Source organism: Lactuca virosa, chromosome 5 (assembly GCF_052849685.1).
Source record: "Lactuca virosa cultivar CGN04683 chromosome 5, Lactuca_virosa_CGN04683_v6, whole genome shotgun sequence".
Taxonomy (NCBI): Eukaryota; Viridiplantae; Streptophyta; class Magnoliopsida; order Asterales; family Asteraceae; genus Lactuca; species Lactuca virosa.
The window spans coordinates 89,099,828-89,112,116 of record NC_136430.1 but is presented as its reverse complement, the minus strand read 5'-3'; the positions used below and the strand labels follow the sequence as shown (position 1 = coordinate 89,112,116).

The 12,289-nt window shown below is 32.3% G+C and overlaps 1 protein-coding gene across 1 annotated transcript; it reads left to right on the top strand.

Annotated features, from left to right (window-relative positions):
- Nucleotides 1-368: 368 nt before the first annotated feature.
- On the top strand, nucleotides 369-1,573 carry LOC145111456 (putative LRR receptor-like serine/threonine-protein kinase At1g53440). The gene is made up of 4 exons (XM_079047729.1): nucleotides 369-553; nucleotides 636-786; nucleotides 1,274-1,296; nucleotides 1,507-1,573. Exons 1-4 carry the CDS (start codon nucleotides 369-371, stop codon nucleotides 1,571-1,573), a joined length of 426 nt encoding a protein of 141 aa, XP_078903855.1.
- Nucleotides 1,574-12,289: the final 10,716 nt, after the last annotated feature.

Genomic DNA, 12,289 nt, shown 5'->3' with positions numbered 1-12,289 from the left:
AAGTTTTTGCATTTTGTTGAATCACAGGGTGTACTCTCAGATGGTTCCGAGATTACTGTTAAACAACTTTCAACAAGATTAAAGCAAGGAAACCGTGAATTTGTGACTGAAATACGAATGATATCCGCTTTACAACATCCAAATCTCGTGAAGCTCTATGGTTGTTGTATCGAAGGCAAAGAGTTGTTAGTTGTATATGAATATCTCATCAACAACAGTCTTACACGTGCCCTTTTTGGTAAATAACCAAATACTTTTCAGTTTTCAATATCCCGCAATTTCGTACTTTTTTTTTAAATTGTGAAATTTTGATAGGCTGAGAGGACCAGAAGCTTAATTTGGACTGGTCAACAAGAAAGAAGATATGTATGGGAATCGCAAAGGGGTTAGCTTATTTAGATGAGGAATCAAGGTTGAAAATAGTTCATAGAGACATAAAGGCCACAAATGTGCTTCTTGACAAGGATCTTAACACCAAAATATCAAATTTTGGTTTAGCAAAACTTGATGAAGAAGAGAATACTCATATCAGTACACGAATTGCTCGAACAATGTGATCATTTATTTTATATATACATATTTTACCATTTAACTTCATTAAAAATCTGACATGTTTTTATGGTGTAAATTTATAGAGGTTATATGGCTCCAGAATATGCAATGAGAGGATACTTAACAGATAAAGCGGATGTCTATAGCTTTGGAGTTGTGGCTTTGGAGATTGTGAGCGGGAAAAGCAATACAAATTATAGGCCAAAGGAGGAATTTCTCTACCTTCTTGACTGGGTAACTTGAAATTTAAAATAATAATAATAATAATAATAATAATAATAATAATAATCTTGCAGGAAATGGCAGCATACCTTTCCCTTTTTATGAATGTTGATAATATAGTTAGTTTTTTTACCCATAATAGCAATGTATTTTCGATTTTCTTCCAAAAACAATAATTTTTAACGTGGAGAACCAGTAACTGATTATCATTCGAATTTGTTTCAACTTGTTGCTTATTTGGCATTATTTGAAGATTTGGTAATTGTTTGCCACATCATCATTGTTTCATGCCAAATATGCAAAGGAGTAAATTAAAATTTTGGTCTAGGGGTGTAGCTCATTTTTCAGTTTTAGTCCATGAAGTTTCTTTTTTTCAATTTTGGTCCTTATTTAAGGTTTTCATATTTTGGTCCTTGCTCCAAGTGAAATGACTATATTACCATCCCTTCCTTTCCTCTTGTTAAATTTACAATATACTAACAATATAAATTTAAAACAGCATTTAAAAAAACCAGAGAAAAGGTAAATATAGACATACTCATTTTACTTGGAGTAGGGATCAAAAGTGTTACAAAAATGTCAAATAAGGACCAAAAGTAAAAAAGAAATACTTATTTATCTTTACATTAATTCATCCGGAACACGGGTGATTTTTTTTTTGTTTCTTTTAAGGTTAAATTACTAAATACAAGAAATAAGTTAATAAAGATTTTGATTTTTTTTCTTTTGTAGAATGACAAAATGGAGACAGTGGGGTCTGAAACATAAGCATACGCCATTGCTGACATCATGGCTGTAAGAAATCAAAATCATTCATTTTATCTTTTTTAGGTTATTTACTGATATGATTTATTAATTTCCGAAATTGCCCTCAAGTACTGCAAGACAGAGGTGTATACAGTCAACTGTGGGATGGCATTTGGTCAATTTTCATTCCTCTCATATGCTCTCAACATTGGCTGCATTCAAGAAATAACAACATACTTTCATCAACTTATTTACAATATCATTGTACTTTTGTTTTCTTAAATTCTCCCTATTACAAGTTTGAAAAATCTACCTAGTTATAGGCATGCCATTGAAATATAAAGCAACTTTCTCTATGATACCTGAGTAAATATTCATGTGATTGATTAGTTGACATTTATATTTATTTCTTTTCTTATATTAGGTACGAAGTACGATTTGGATTATAAATATCCTAATAGATCAGGACAAAACTTCAAGTCAAGAGAAGATATGGTTGAGATGTTGAAGAAGGTTAGCACCATGTTCTGAAAAATAAGTCATAAAATTGTCTTGAGGTTTATTTAATGGTGGTTGATGGTTTTGTTTTGTTGATGGAGTTTAGCAATGTAAAGATAGTTATGGCATTGGGGGAGGATACAATCTCAACTCAATAGCAAATTCAGTGCTTTCTTGTGTATATGTTCTATTAGAAGACAAACATATTTTTGAACCCTTTGAGATTTATCCATTTGTCTACTATTGGAATGATTATTTGTATGACATTAACTTTTGTGCAATGGATTGTATTTTTTGTATATGGTATTTTATTTTATATTATGAAACATGAAATGCAAATTTAATTAGAAAATTAGTAAATCTATGAATAATTTAAAAAAAAAATTTAAAATTACGATACGCAAAAACGTGTGTCATCTTCATTTATGGCATGGCCTTTCTTGACAGCGACTTTAATGATACACATTGCGTGTCATAAATGCGCTTCGTAAATACGCGTCGTCTATAGACGACGCGCAAAAGCGTGTCGTCTCTCGTTATGACATGGCCTTCCTTGACACGCATTTGCGCGTCGTCTGAGCGTTTTACGACACGCATTGCGCGTCGTAAAAGGCTGTTTTCTAGTAGTGATATATATATATATATATATATATATATATATATATATATATATATATATGTATATATATATATATATATATATATATATATATATATATATATATATATATATATATATTTGAAATCTTGTAGTATATGATATAATAATTGTATTTTGATATTGATTTAGTAATTTTATTATAGAAATAGGCAACTATATGAACAGTATATATCCTACAAAAATTCTTTGATAACTAATACATATAATAACTTATATTTCTACCAACATCTAATAATGTTAGATTACAAACGTTTTAATACGTGTTGTCTGGGTGTTAAATTTCCTAGACCAAAATAATTCTAACCTTTTTATCATCGGTATGTATTAACATAATGTTACTTCGATAGTATCACATATAAAATTGTTATTGTGATATTTTATTTTTCAACAACATAAATAATAGTTTTTTTTCTTTTTATTATATATCCTAATAATTATTATTTGTTATATATTATAAAAACCAATTTGTTTATAAATAATATAGTTTTGAGTTTTAGACTTTGGTTACAATATTTGTGTATGTTGGCATATCTTAAGAAATTAGAAATATAGAGATTCAAAAGATCACAACATCAACAATTCTTATTCAAGTAAGATACAACTGGTTTTCATCAACTTATACTTATACAAGAACCTCACTACAAAATTCTTTCAACACTCTTAGAGATTAAACCTAATGTAATATTCTGTACAAATATGAACAATCGAAGAAGAATGAACAAATGATGAACAAACCCTAACTCGATTGAACAAAACCTAACAGATGCAGAGAGAATACATAGTAGGTGTGTGTAAATGTGAGTTGATAATGAAACAATACACACTCAAACTCTATTATATACAACATATCAAATATGGATCAAATATCGGGTCAAATACGAGTAATATCCAACCCATCAGCAATCCAAGTAAAACCCGCGTACACTCCTTGACCAACTTAGCAACAAGTTACATGCATCCCAAGAGAATCAAGAGCTTGACAAATTCTAACCCTCCTGCAAATATCTAACACAAACCAAAAAAAACAAAAAAAGGATACAACACATGGATTATAAGTTTGAACTATGGAATATCAATAAACTCAACTTCCCTCCTCAAACTTATAATTCAAAAACAACACTTTTCTTGAAAAGGATCAACAAGACCTAGCCTTTTACATATCCATTCATGTTGAGTAGACCCTAACCCTTTAGTAAACACATCTTCCAGATTATGATCAGAAGTAACTTTCAAAACTTCACCAATTCCCTTTGAGACTCTATCTCTGATAAAATGAGTATCAACATCAAATTGCTTGTTTTTTTCATGAAATTAATTGCTTTATAGCTGATTCATTATCACAAAATATTGGAACATGATTTTCATTATTAATACCAACATCAAAAAGAATTTTCAAAATCCAAATAATTTCACAAGACACAACACTAAGAGCACGATATTCAGATTCAGTGGATGAACGAGAAACAGTTTCCTGTTTCTTCTTCTTCCATGAAATAAGAGTGTAACCTAAAAATATTTTATATCCAGTAACTGATTTTCCTGAAACAGTGCACTTAGCCCACTCAGCTTCAAAAAAACTTTTAATAAACATTTTGACTTCAAAATAGAAAGCCCTCTTCCAAGATTAGCTTTCAAATATCTTAGAAGTCTCAAAGCAACATTAAAGTGAGATTTCCCAGGATTGTGCATAAATTAACTTAAAACTTGCACAAAATAAGAAATATCTGGTCTAGTAAGTAAATAAGCTTTCAAACTAATTTTTGAAATAACACAACATTTTGTATTAAACCATCATTTTTATCCAAACCATCTCCTCTAATAATAACATTAGTGTCTAAAGAAGTGTTTATAGGCTTACAGCCTAACATTCCAAATTCATGAATCAATTCAAGGCAATATTTTATTTGGCATAAACAAATACCATTATTAATGTCAACAACTTCCATACCCAAAAAAAAAACTTTAATTTTCCCAAATCTTTAATCAGAAATTTTAGACTTTAAAAAACCTTTTACTTTATTAATTTCAGCTAAACTATTTCCTGTAAGAATTATATCATAAACATAAACCAAAAGAACAACAATACAATCACTTCTAGATTTAACAAACAAAGAAAAATCATTTATACTTTGTACAAAAGAAAATTCAAATAAAGCAGCACACAGTTTGTTATTAAATTTTATTGGGGCTTGTTTAAGCCCATACAAAGATTTCAACAATTTACAAACCTGATTATTATTTTATCATGATATCTAAGAGGTAAAGACATGTAAACATATTCATCTAACAGTTCTAATTAACAACAGTTCTAATAGTAACCATTTTTGCTACAGGAGAAAAGGTCTACTCATAGTCTATTCCCTATCTCTGATTGTAGCCTTTGGCTACTATAAACCTTTCAACTTCACAATTAGACTTATACTTAATCTTTTACAGCCATTAAAAACTAATAGGATTTCTATCAGGGGGTAAATCACAATAATCCAAGTTTGATTTCTATATAATGCTTCCATCTCCTCATTCATAGCTTTTACCCAATTGAGATCTAAAGAAGCTTCATAATACGAATGAGGTTCTACGGTTTTATTTAGATTAGCAACAAAACATTTATTTTCATAATTCAAAAAAGAATAATATACAGATTTCTCAATTCCATATTTATATTTTCCTTCTATAACAAAATCACTAAATTTTTGTGGAAATTTAGACACTCTGTGAGATCTCCTTAAAGAGATTATCAGAGGTAGTTAAGATATTATTTTCCTCGGAATTAATAGGCAACTCAGATGTAACCAATTCAGGTTGTGAAATATCTGTTTCACAACCTAGAATACCTTCCTGACTGGAATCAGTTGCACTCACAGGTTGATTAACACTCAAATCACCCTCATGACTGTTACAATCTAAATTCCTATTACCTTGACTATAATCAAGATTATCTGATAACAAAATTTTACCATTGGAAAATAGATCCCAAGGACCATGATTAATCAAGGAAGGAGACTCAAGAAAGTCAGATTTAGAAGCCATTTTAAATGGAAAAACAGATTTATAGAACTTCACATCCCTGGAAAAGAAATAAACACCATTACCAAGACTAAAAACTTTACATCATTTTTTAATACTGGAATACCCAATTAAAACACATTTTTCGGACCTTTCAAAAAACTTATCATTAACATCTAATTTAGTAGCAAAATATAAACATCCAAAAACTCTAGTTTTATCAAAACCATGAGGACATTTATAAACTAACTCATAAGGAGTTTTACCATTTAAAACAGACTAAGGTGTTCTATTTATAAAAAACAGCAGTAAGAACTGCATCTCCCAAAAAATTTATATGCAATCCAGACTGAAACAACAATGACCTAGAGACATTTAAGAGGTGCCTTCTTTTCCTCTCCACAACACCATTCTGTTGTGGAGTATGAACACAGGAGGTCTGATGAACAATACCTTTACTCTCAAGAGAATTTTTCATATTAAAATTTACGAACCCAGACCCATTATCTGACCTTATTGTTTTAAATTTCAAATTAAACTGATTTTCAAGTAACACAAAGAAACCATGAAAGCAAGAAAAAATTCATCTTTGGATTTCATAAGATAAACCCAGTTAGCTTTAGTAAAATCATATACAATAGTAAGAAAAAACCTAAATCCACCATAAGCAAGAACTTTGTAAGGTCCCCATACATCCAAATAAATTAGCTCAACAATTATACTAGACTTATGTTCACTTAAAGGAAATGGATATCTAGTTTGTTTAGTTTTATGACAAACTTCACATGGCATAACAATTTCATTATCAAAATTAAGAAGAGGTTTTAACACATTTAAAGCTTTATCAGCAGGATGACCTAACTCATTATGCCAAGTAAGTTTAGAAAAAAACACTTAGAATTATTGACAAAAGTTGACCTACCTAGAGAGTTATTTTCAAGATAGTAGAGACCCCCATATTCTTTACCAGTATATACAGTCATCATGGACATTGAATTCTGAACAAAACAATTATTTTCATCAAAGGTAACCTTACACTTATTTTCTTTACACAACTTGTGAACAGACAAAAGATTAACATGAAAATCAGGAACAACAAAGACATCAGTTAAAATGTCAGAGTTAGAAAGGTTCATGTTTCCAATCTTGTTAATCTTGGTAGTGGATCCATTAGGGTGATCCACTCTCAATTTCAAATTGGAAACATCAATAACACCAATGAGTTGTGATATAGATATAGTCATGTGTTGCCTAGCCCCTGAATCAATTATCCATTTCTTATTTTTAACAGAAACGTTATTACACATCATACCTACCATGTTGGCATTTCCAGTAACATCTTCTGAAGTCCCCTTCTCATTAAGAAGATCCATAAATTTAGAAAATTGTTCACTTGTTAAAAAGTGTTGATCAGGTTTATTGGAAGAAGTCACTGAAAAGTTAAAGTTCTCACTAACATGGGTGGCAGTTCCAGATGAAGAAGACTTATTAAACTCAGATCTAGGTTTGCAATCTTTGGGATAACCAATGAGTTTATAACATTTTTAAATACTATGACCTTTTAAGACCACAGTTTTTACAAACCAAATTTTGATTTCTTCCTTTAAATTTCCTGTTATCACTTAATTTTCCAGCAAAAGCAGAAGAAAAATGACTCTTATTAAACAAAGCAGAAGTAGAGCCATTTTCTTTATTGGACTCCTCTCTTGACGCAACAGAGAAATCAATTTTAACATCAGGTAAGGGATCCATTAACAAGATGTGACTTTTTACTTGATTATAAGACTAATCCAAACCACATAAAAGTTGCATATGTTTCATGAGTATAGAATGATTTTTAGACTGAGTAGCAACCTCACATACACATTCAGTACACTTAGTTAAACCATCAAATTCCTTCCATAGACCATCAAGTTTGTTGTAATAATCAGAAACAGACAAACCATTTTGAGTAAGAGAATTTATCTGTTGAAGAACATTAAAGACAACAGACACATCTGCATTGTAGTAAGTGTCACAAAGATCAGTCCAAATATACAAAGCAAACTCAGAGAAAGCATGACCAATATAAATAGTCTTAGATAAAGAATTAAGAATCCAGGAACAAACACTAGTGTTAACCATGTCCTACTTAAGAGATCTAACATGATCCTTTTTATTCTAAACCTGAGAACCATCTATAAACCATATGTTATTCCTTGCTTTTAAAGCATTATTCATAGAGCTTTTCCATACCCTGAAATTCTTAGTACCAAGCAACTTAAAGCTAATGATCGTAGTAACTGAGTTATCAGAAGGATGCAGATATAAAGGATCATCAAAATCAACAGTTTCGTTCTTCGAAGAAGACTCTCCAGGTGTTTCACAAGTCATGATTAACAAGAATCAGAGACAAGAAGAATCACAAATCTATACCCTAATCTCAGAGGTTTACAACAAGTTTATATATCTCAGTCCAGATTCAAAATCATATGAGGTCAGAGCAGGATGAGATATAGACGTAAAACAACCAATATCAGCAGATAGTTGATAAATCCAAACACCACATAGAGAGAATAAGAAGAAGAAGCATGCGAAACTTATAGAGATCCACTTAAATTTCCACAACAAGCATCAATGTCGTTTCGATAGATCAAAGATCTACCACTGATCACCACATGGCATTCAAATTCTAGACACCAACCCTGTTAACAATACCTCGTTTGCATGACCTTGATGTTGATCGTTAGGATAACATTGGCCGTTAGGTATAACCAAGAGTTAACCCTAATCGTTTACTGTTATCTGAACGTTTACTCTCAAGAAAGTGATAGGATATCACCAGAGTTGATGGAACAAAAAAACTTATGATCTGATAACAGATCGAAGAACAACTTCGTGATCTAACAATATATCGACGAACACAGATCTAGATCAAGACGAAGATATAAAACCCTAATCTGAAACCCTAAACGAAAATAAACGAATCTCAAATCAACTAGAATTCCAAATGTGGCTCTGATACTGTCACACCCCCAAACCGAAATGGCGGAAACATTCGGGGGTGGAAGACGTCATGTATAGTATCACAACAATTGAGTAATAGTAATCAAAGTAACAACAACCATTGTATTAATAGTATAAGCTTTACATTACATTTGAATCGTACACGACTGATTCCAAAAGTAAATAACAAGTAAAGACTCGAAGCTACTATGTTCCATCTTCTTGAACTCGGCGCGTGTACCTGTCTACTAATGTCTTGAGAATACAAGTAGGTTTTGAAAGAGTATCAGCATAAAGCTGGTGAGTTCATAAGCGTTTTGTTTTAGAAAAACTGTTTTGTGTTCTTTCCAAAAGTACGTTATGATTCTCCTGAAAACCTTATATTTTCTGATGTAATGAATGTTAAGTAAAAATGATTCTTACTAGTTCTTCCTGCGAGTACTTAGTGTATACAAATCATATACAATTCAAATCGAACAAACAATCGATTGTGTGGTTCTGCCCCAAGCCCACAACCAAACAAGGAACAGGAAAAGAGGCGGAGACTACACATTCCACTGGTTGTCGGATCCTCATGTACACAATCCTGAAGTATTCACTAGATACTTACAAAGTTAACTGTATTGATCCTTTGATATCTGTTGAAAGTGTTCCTCAAGAAAATCCAATATTTTCTTATGAAAAGTATGATTAAACCCATTCTTTCTATAACTTCTTGGTTCATACTAGTTACGCATAAACCAATATCGAATAGACGGTTAATTGTGTGGATCTGCCCTAGACCCACAACCAAACAAGGAACAAGGAATGAGGCGGAAACCACACATTCCACAGTGTGTCGGAGATTCTTCATACGTAACCCGGATGCATAAACTAAGGAATTATAGAATTAATAATAAATATTCGTTAATTAAATAATTAACCAATTGTTGTAAGTACTGATGTCTACCCTGGAAAATCCTATATTTTCCTAAGTGTACGTTATTGAATTATCTGTTCTCATTCGTAGAATATAAGTATCTACCATACTTATGTTGTTTAAACATTGTTCTGTTTGGAATCCTTTTTATGAAAACCTTTGCATGAAAACCTTTGTATGAAAACCTTTGTATGAAAACCCTGGCTACCTCCAGTAATGTATAGTAGTCTTATTACATAAATAAAACTAGTTGAATATGTGATATTCTGTATACTGAAAATGTTGTTAATACCCTCCTGTGATCACCTAGTACATACGAGTTATAGAAATCTAGATCGAACAGACAGTTGATTGGGTGATTCCGCCCTAAGCCCACAACCAAACAAGAAACAGGAAATGAGGTGGAGATCACATATCTCACTGCATGTCGAATGTTAATGTCATATTACCCTAATGTACATACTAAGTCATCACATAGTTACTAACCCTGTTGACTGTTTGTTAGGTGTATTATTATGTGAACGAGTCGTTGTTTCACCTGTGGATTCTTATAACCATATTATGGACGCTCAACAATACGACGTACTCGGACGTACGTCGATAAAAATGATGTTTGTCACCCTCGGTTAACTGTAGCTAATAGTCAGGGTGCGGGGTTGTCACTCCCGTATAGATCTATGCACAAACTCACGCTCTCCCTCCAGGAGACTCTGGGTACAAGGCGTCTCACACTGCTGGCTCTCTCAACGAATTCATGAATAATACTATGAAAACCCTTTTTGTTATGAATCCTTATAGAATAATGTCTTTTAATTCATAATTCATAAGTTTGTTTCCTCTATGCTGAAAACTATATTTGTAATGTTTGTATTTTAACATGTTCTGTAAAACTGATTTCAGGTCTAATAGTGACGATGTTTACCATGTATGCAAGTTCTATGTTCAATGTATACTAGTGATATGAAAATTTAATAAACCAAATTATATTTTTAAACACAAGATTGCTTGTGCTTTTACTTGTATTCTCCCCTGAAAACATTAAAAACTCAGAAAATATATAGGGGTATGAACTCACCTGAAGTGAGTGGTTTGAATGAAAGATCGATATGGGATGCTGAGTGTCGAGTGAAGTCTCGAACACAAACGGATCCTATTTAGCATGTAATAACACATATATGCATCAAATTAGGGTATATCACAACAAGTTATGGTAGGAAACCACCCTAGGGACTTGGAAACACTTGAAACTAAGTGTTAGAATCATATGTGATTGAATGAGGGAGGTTTACAGCCACACAAAGGTGTGTAACGGCCATGGGTGTACGGCCCATGAGTGTACGGCCGTACACTCATGAAGAACTGTGCATTTGAGGTGTTTTTAAGGTCCTAACTAGCATCAAGGAAGTGTTATAGGTCCCATGCTTAGTTTTAATGCAAGTTTAAGGCCAATAATGAGCATCAAAGAAGGTTTACGGCCCTATGAGGTGTGTACGGTCGTACACCTGGGTTTATGGCCATACACCCCTCATGTGTATGCTAAGTTGGTCGATTTCAAGGAGAATATCAAGCATTTCTAGTAGGTAACAATCATAGGAAGCAGTTACTCACGATTTGGAAGCTTGAAGAGGGTTTACAGCCACCAAGAACTAGTGTGTGTTCTTGGTGTTCTTGGTGAAAGATGAAGATCTAGCCAAAGATGAAATTAATGAGATGAAAACATGGATTCACCACTAGATAAAGCAATGTAGCAACAATTCAAGGTGGGAAACACTTACATCTTTGAAGATCTTGGTGAGAAATGTGATGATAGTTGAGAGAGAAATCTGAAATCTAGGCTTGGAAGTGTAAAAAGTGTTGTAAAATGGCTAAGTATCACTTATATAGGGAGAGTGTACGGCCATAAGGGGGTGTACAGCCGTACACTCCTCCTGAAGGAGTGTTTGGCCCGAAATGCAACTTTACGATTTTATTAACTCATCCCTAAACCCAACCTTGATTGTACTTAAGCTTAGAACACTTAAACGGACCCTAAACAATGCTAAAAGATAGCAGAAACGAGTCTGAATTTCAATGATCGAGGTAACTTAGAGATAGAGATTTCCGGGTTGTCACAGATACCATCTTAAGAAATTAGGAATATTGAGATTCAAAAGATCACAACATCAACAATTCTTATTTGAAGTAAGAATCAGTTGGTTTTCATCAATTTACACAAGAACCTCACTACAAAATTCTCTCAACACTCTTACTAATTAAACCTAATCTAATACTCTGTACAAATATGAACAATCGAAGAAGAATGAACAAATGATGAAAAAACCCTAATCGATATCAATAAAACATAAAAGAAGAGGAGAGAATTCATAGTAATTGTGTGTAAAATATGATCCGATAATGAAACAATACACATACTATCTCTATTATATACAAAGGATCAAATATTGGGTCAAATATGGGTAATATCCAACCCATCAGTAACCCAAGTAAAACCCGCATGCACACCTTGACCAACTTAGCAACAAGTCACCTGCAGCCCAAGAGAATCAAGAGCTTGACAAATTTTAACTCTCCTGCAAAATATCTAACCCAAACCAAAAAAACAAAAACTACACAATTACCGTAGAAATACAAAAAGGATACAACACAAGATTTATAGTATTGAACTATGCAATATCAATAAACTCAACAACATGTTTGGT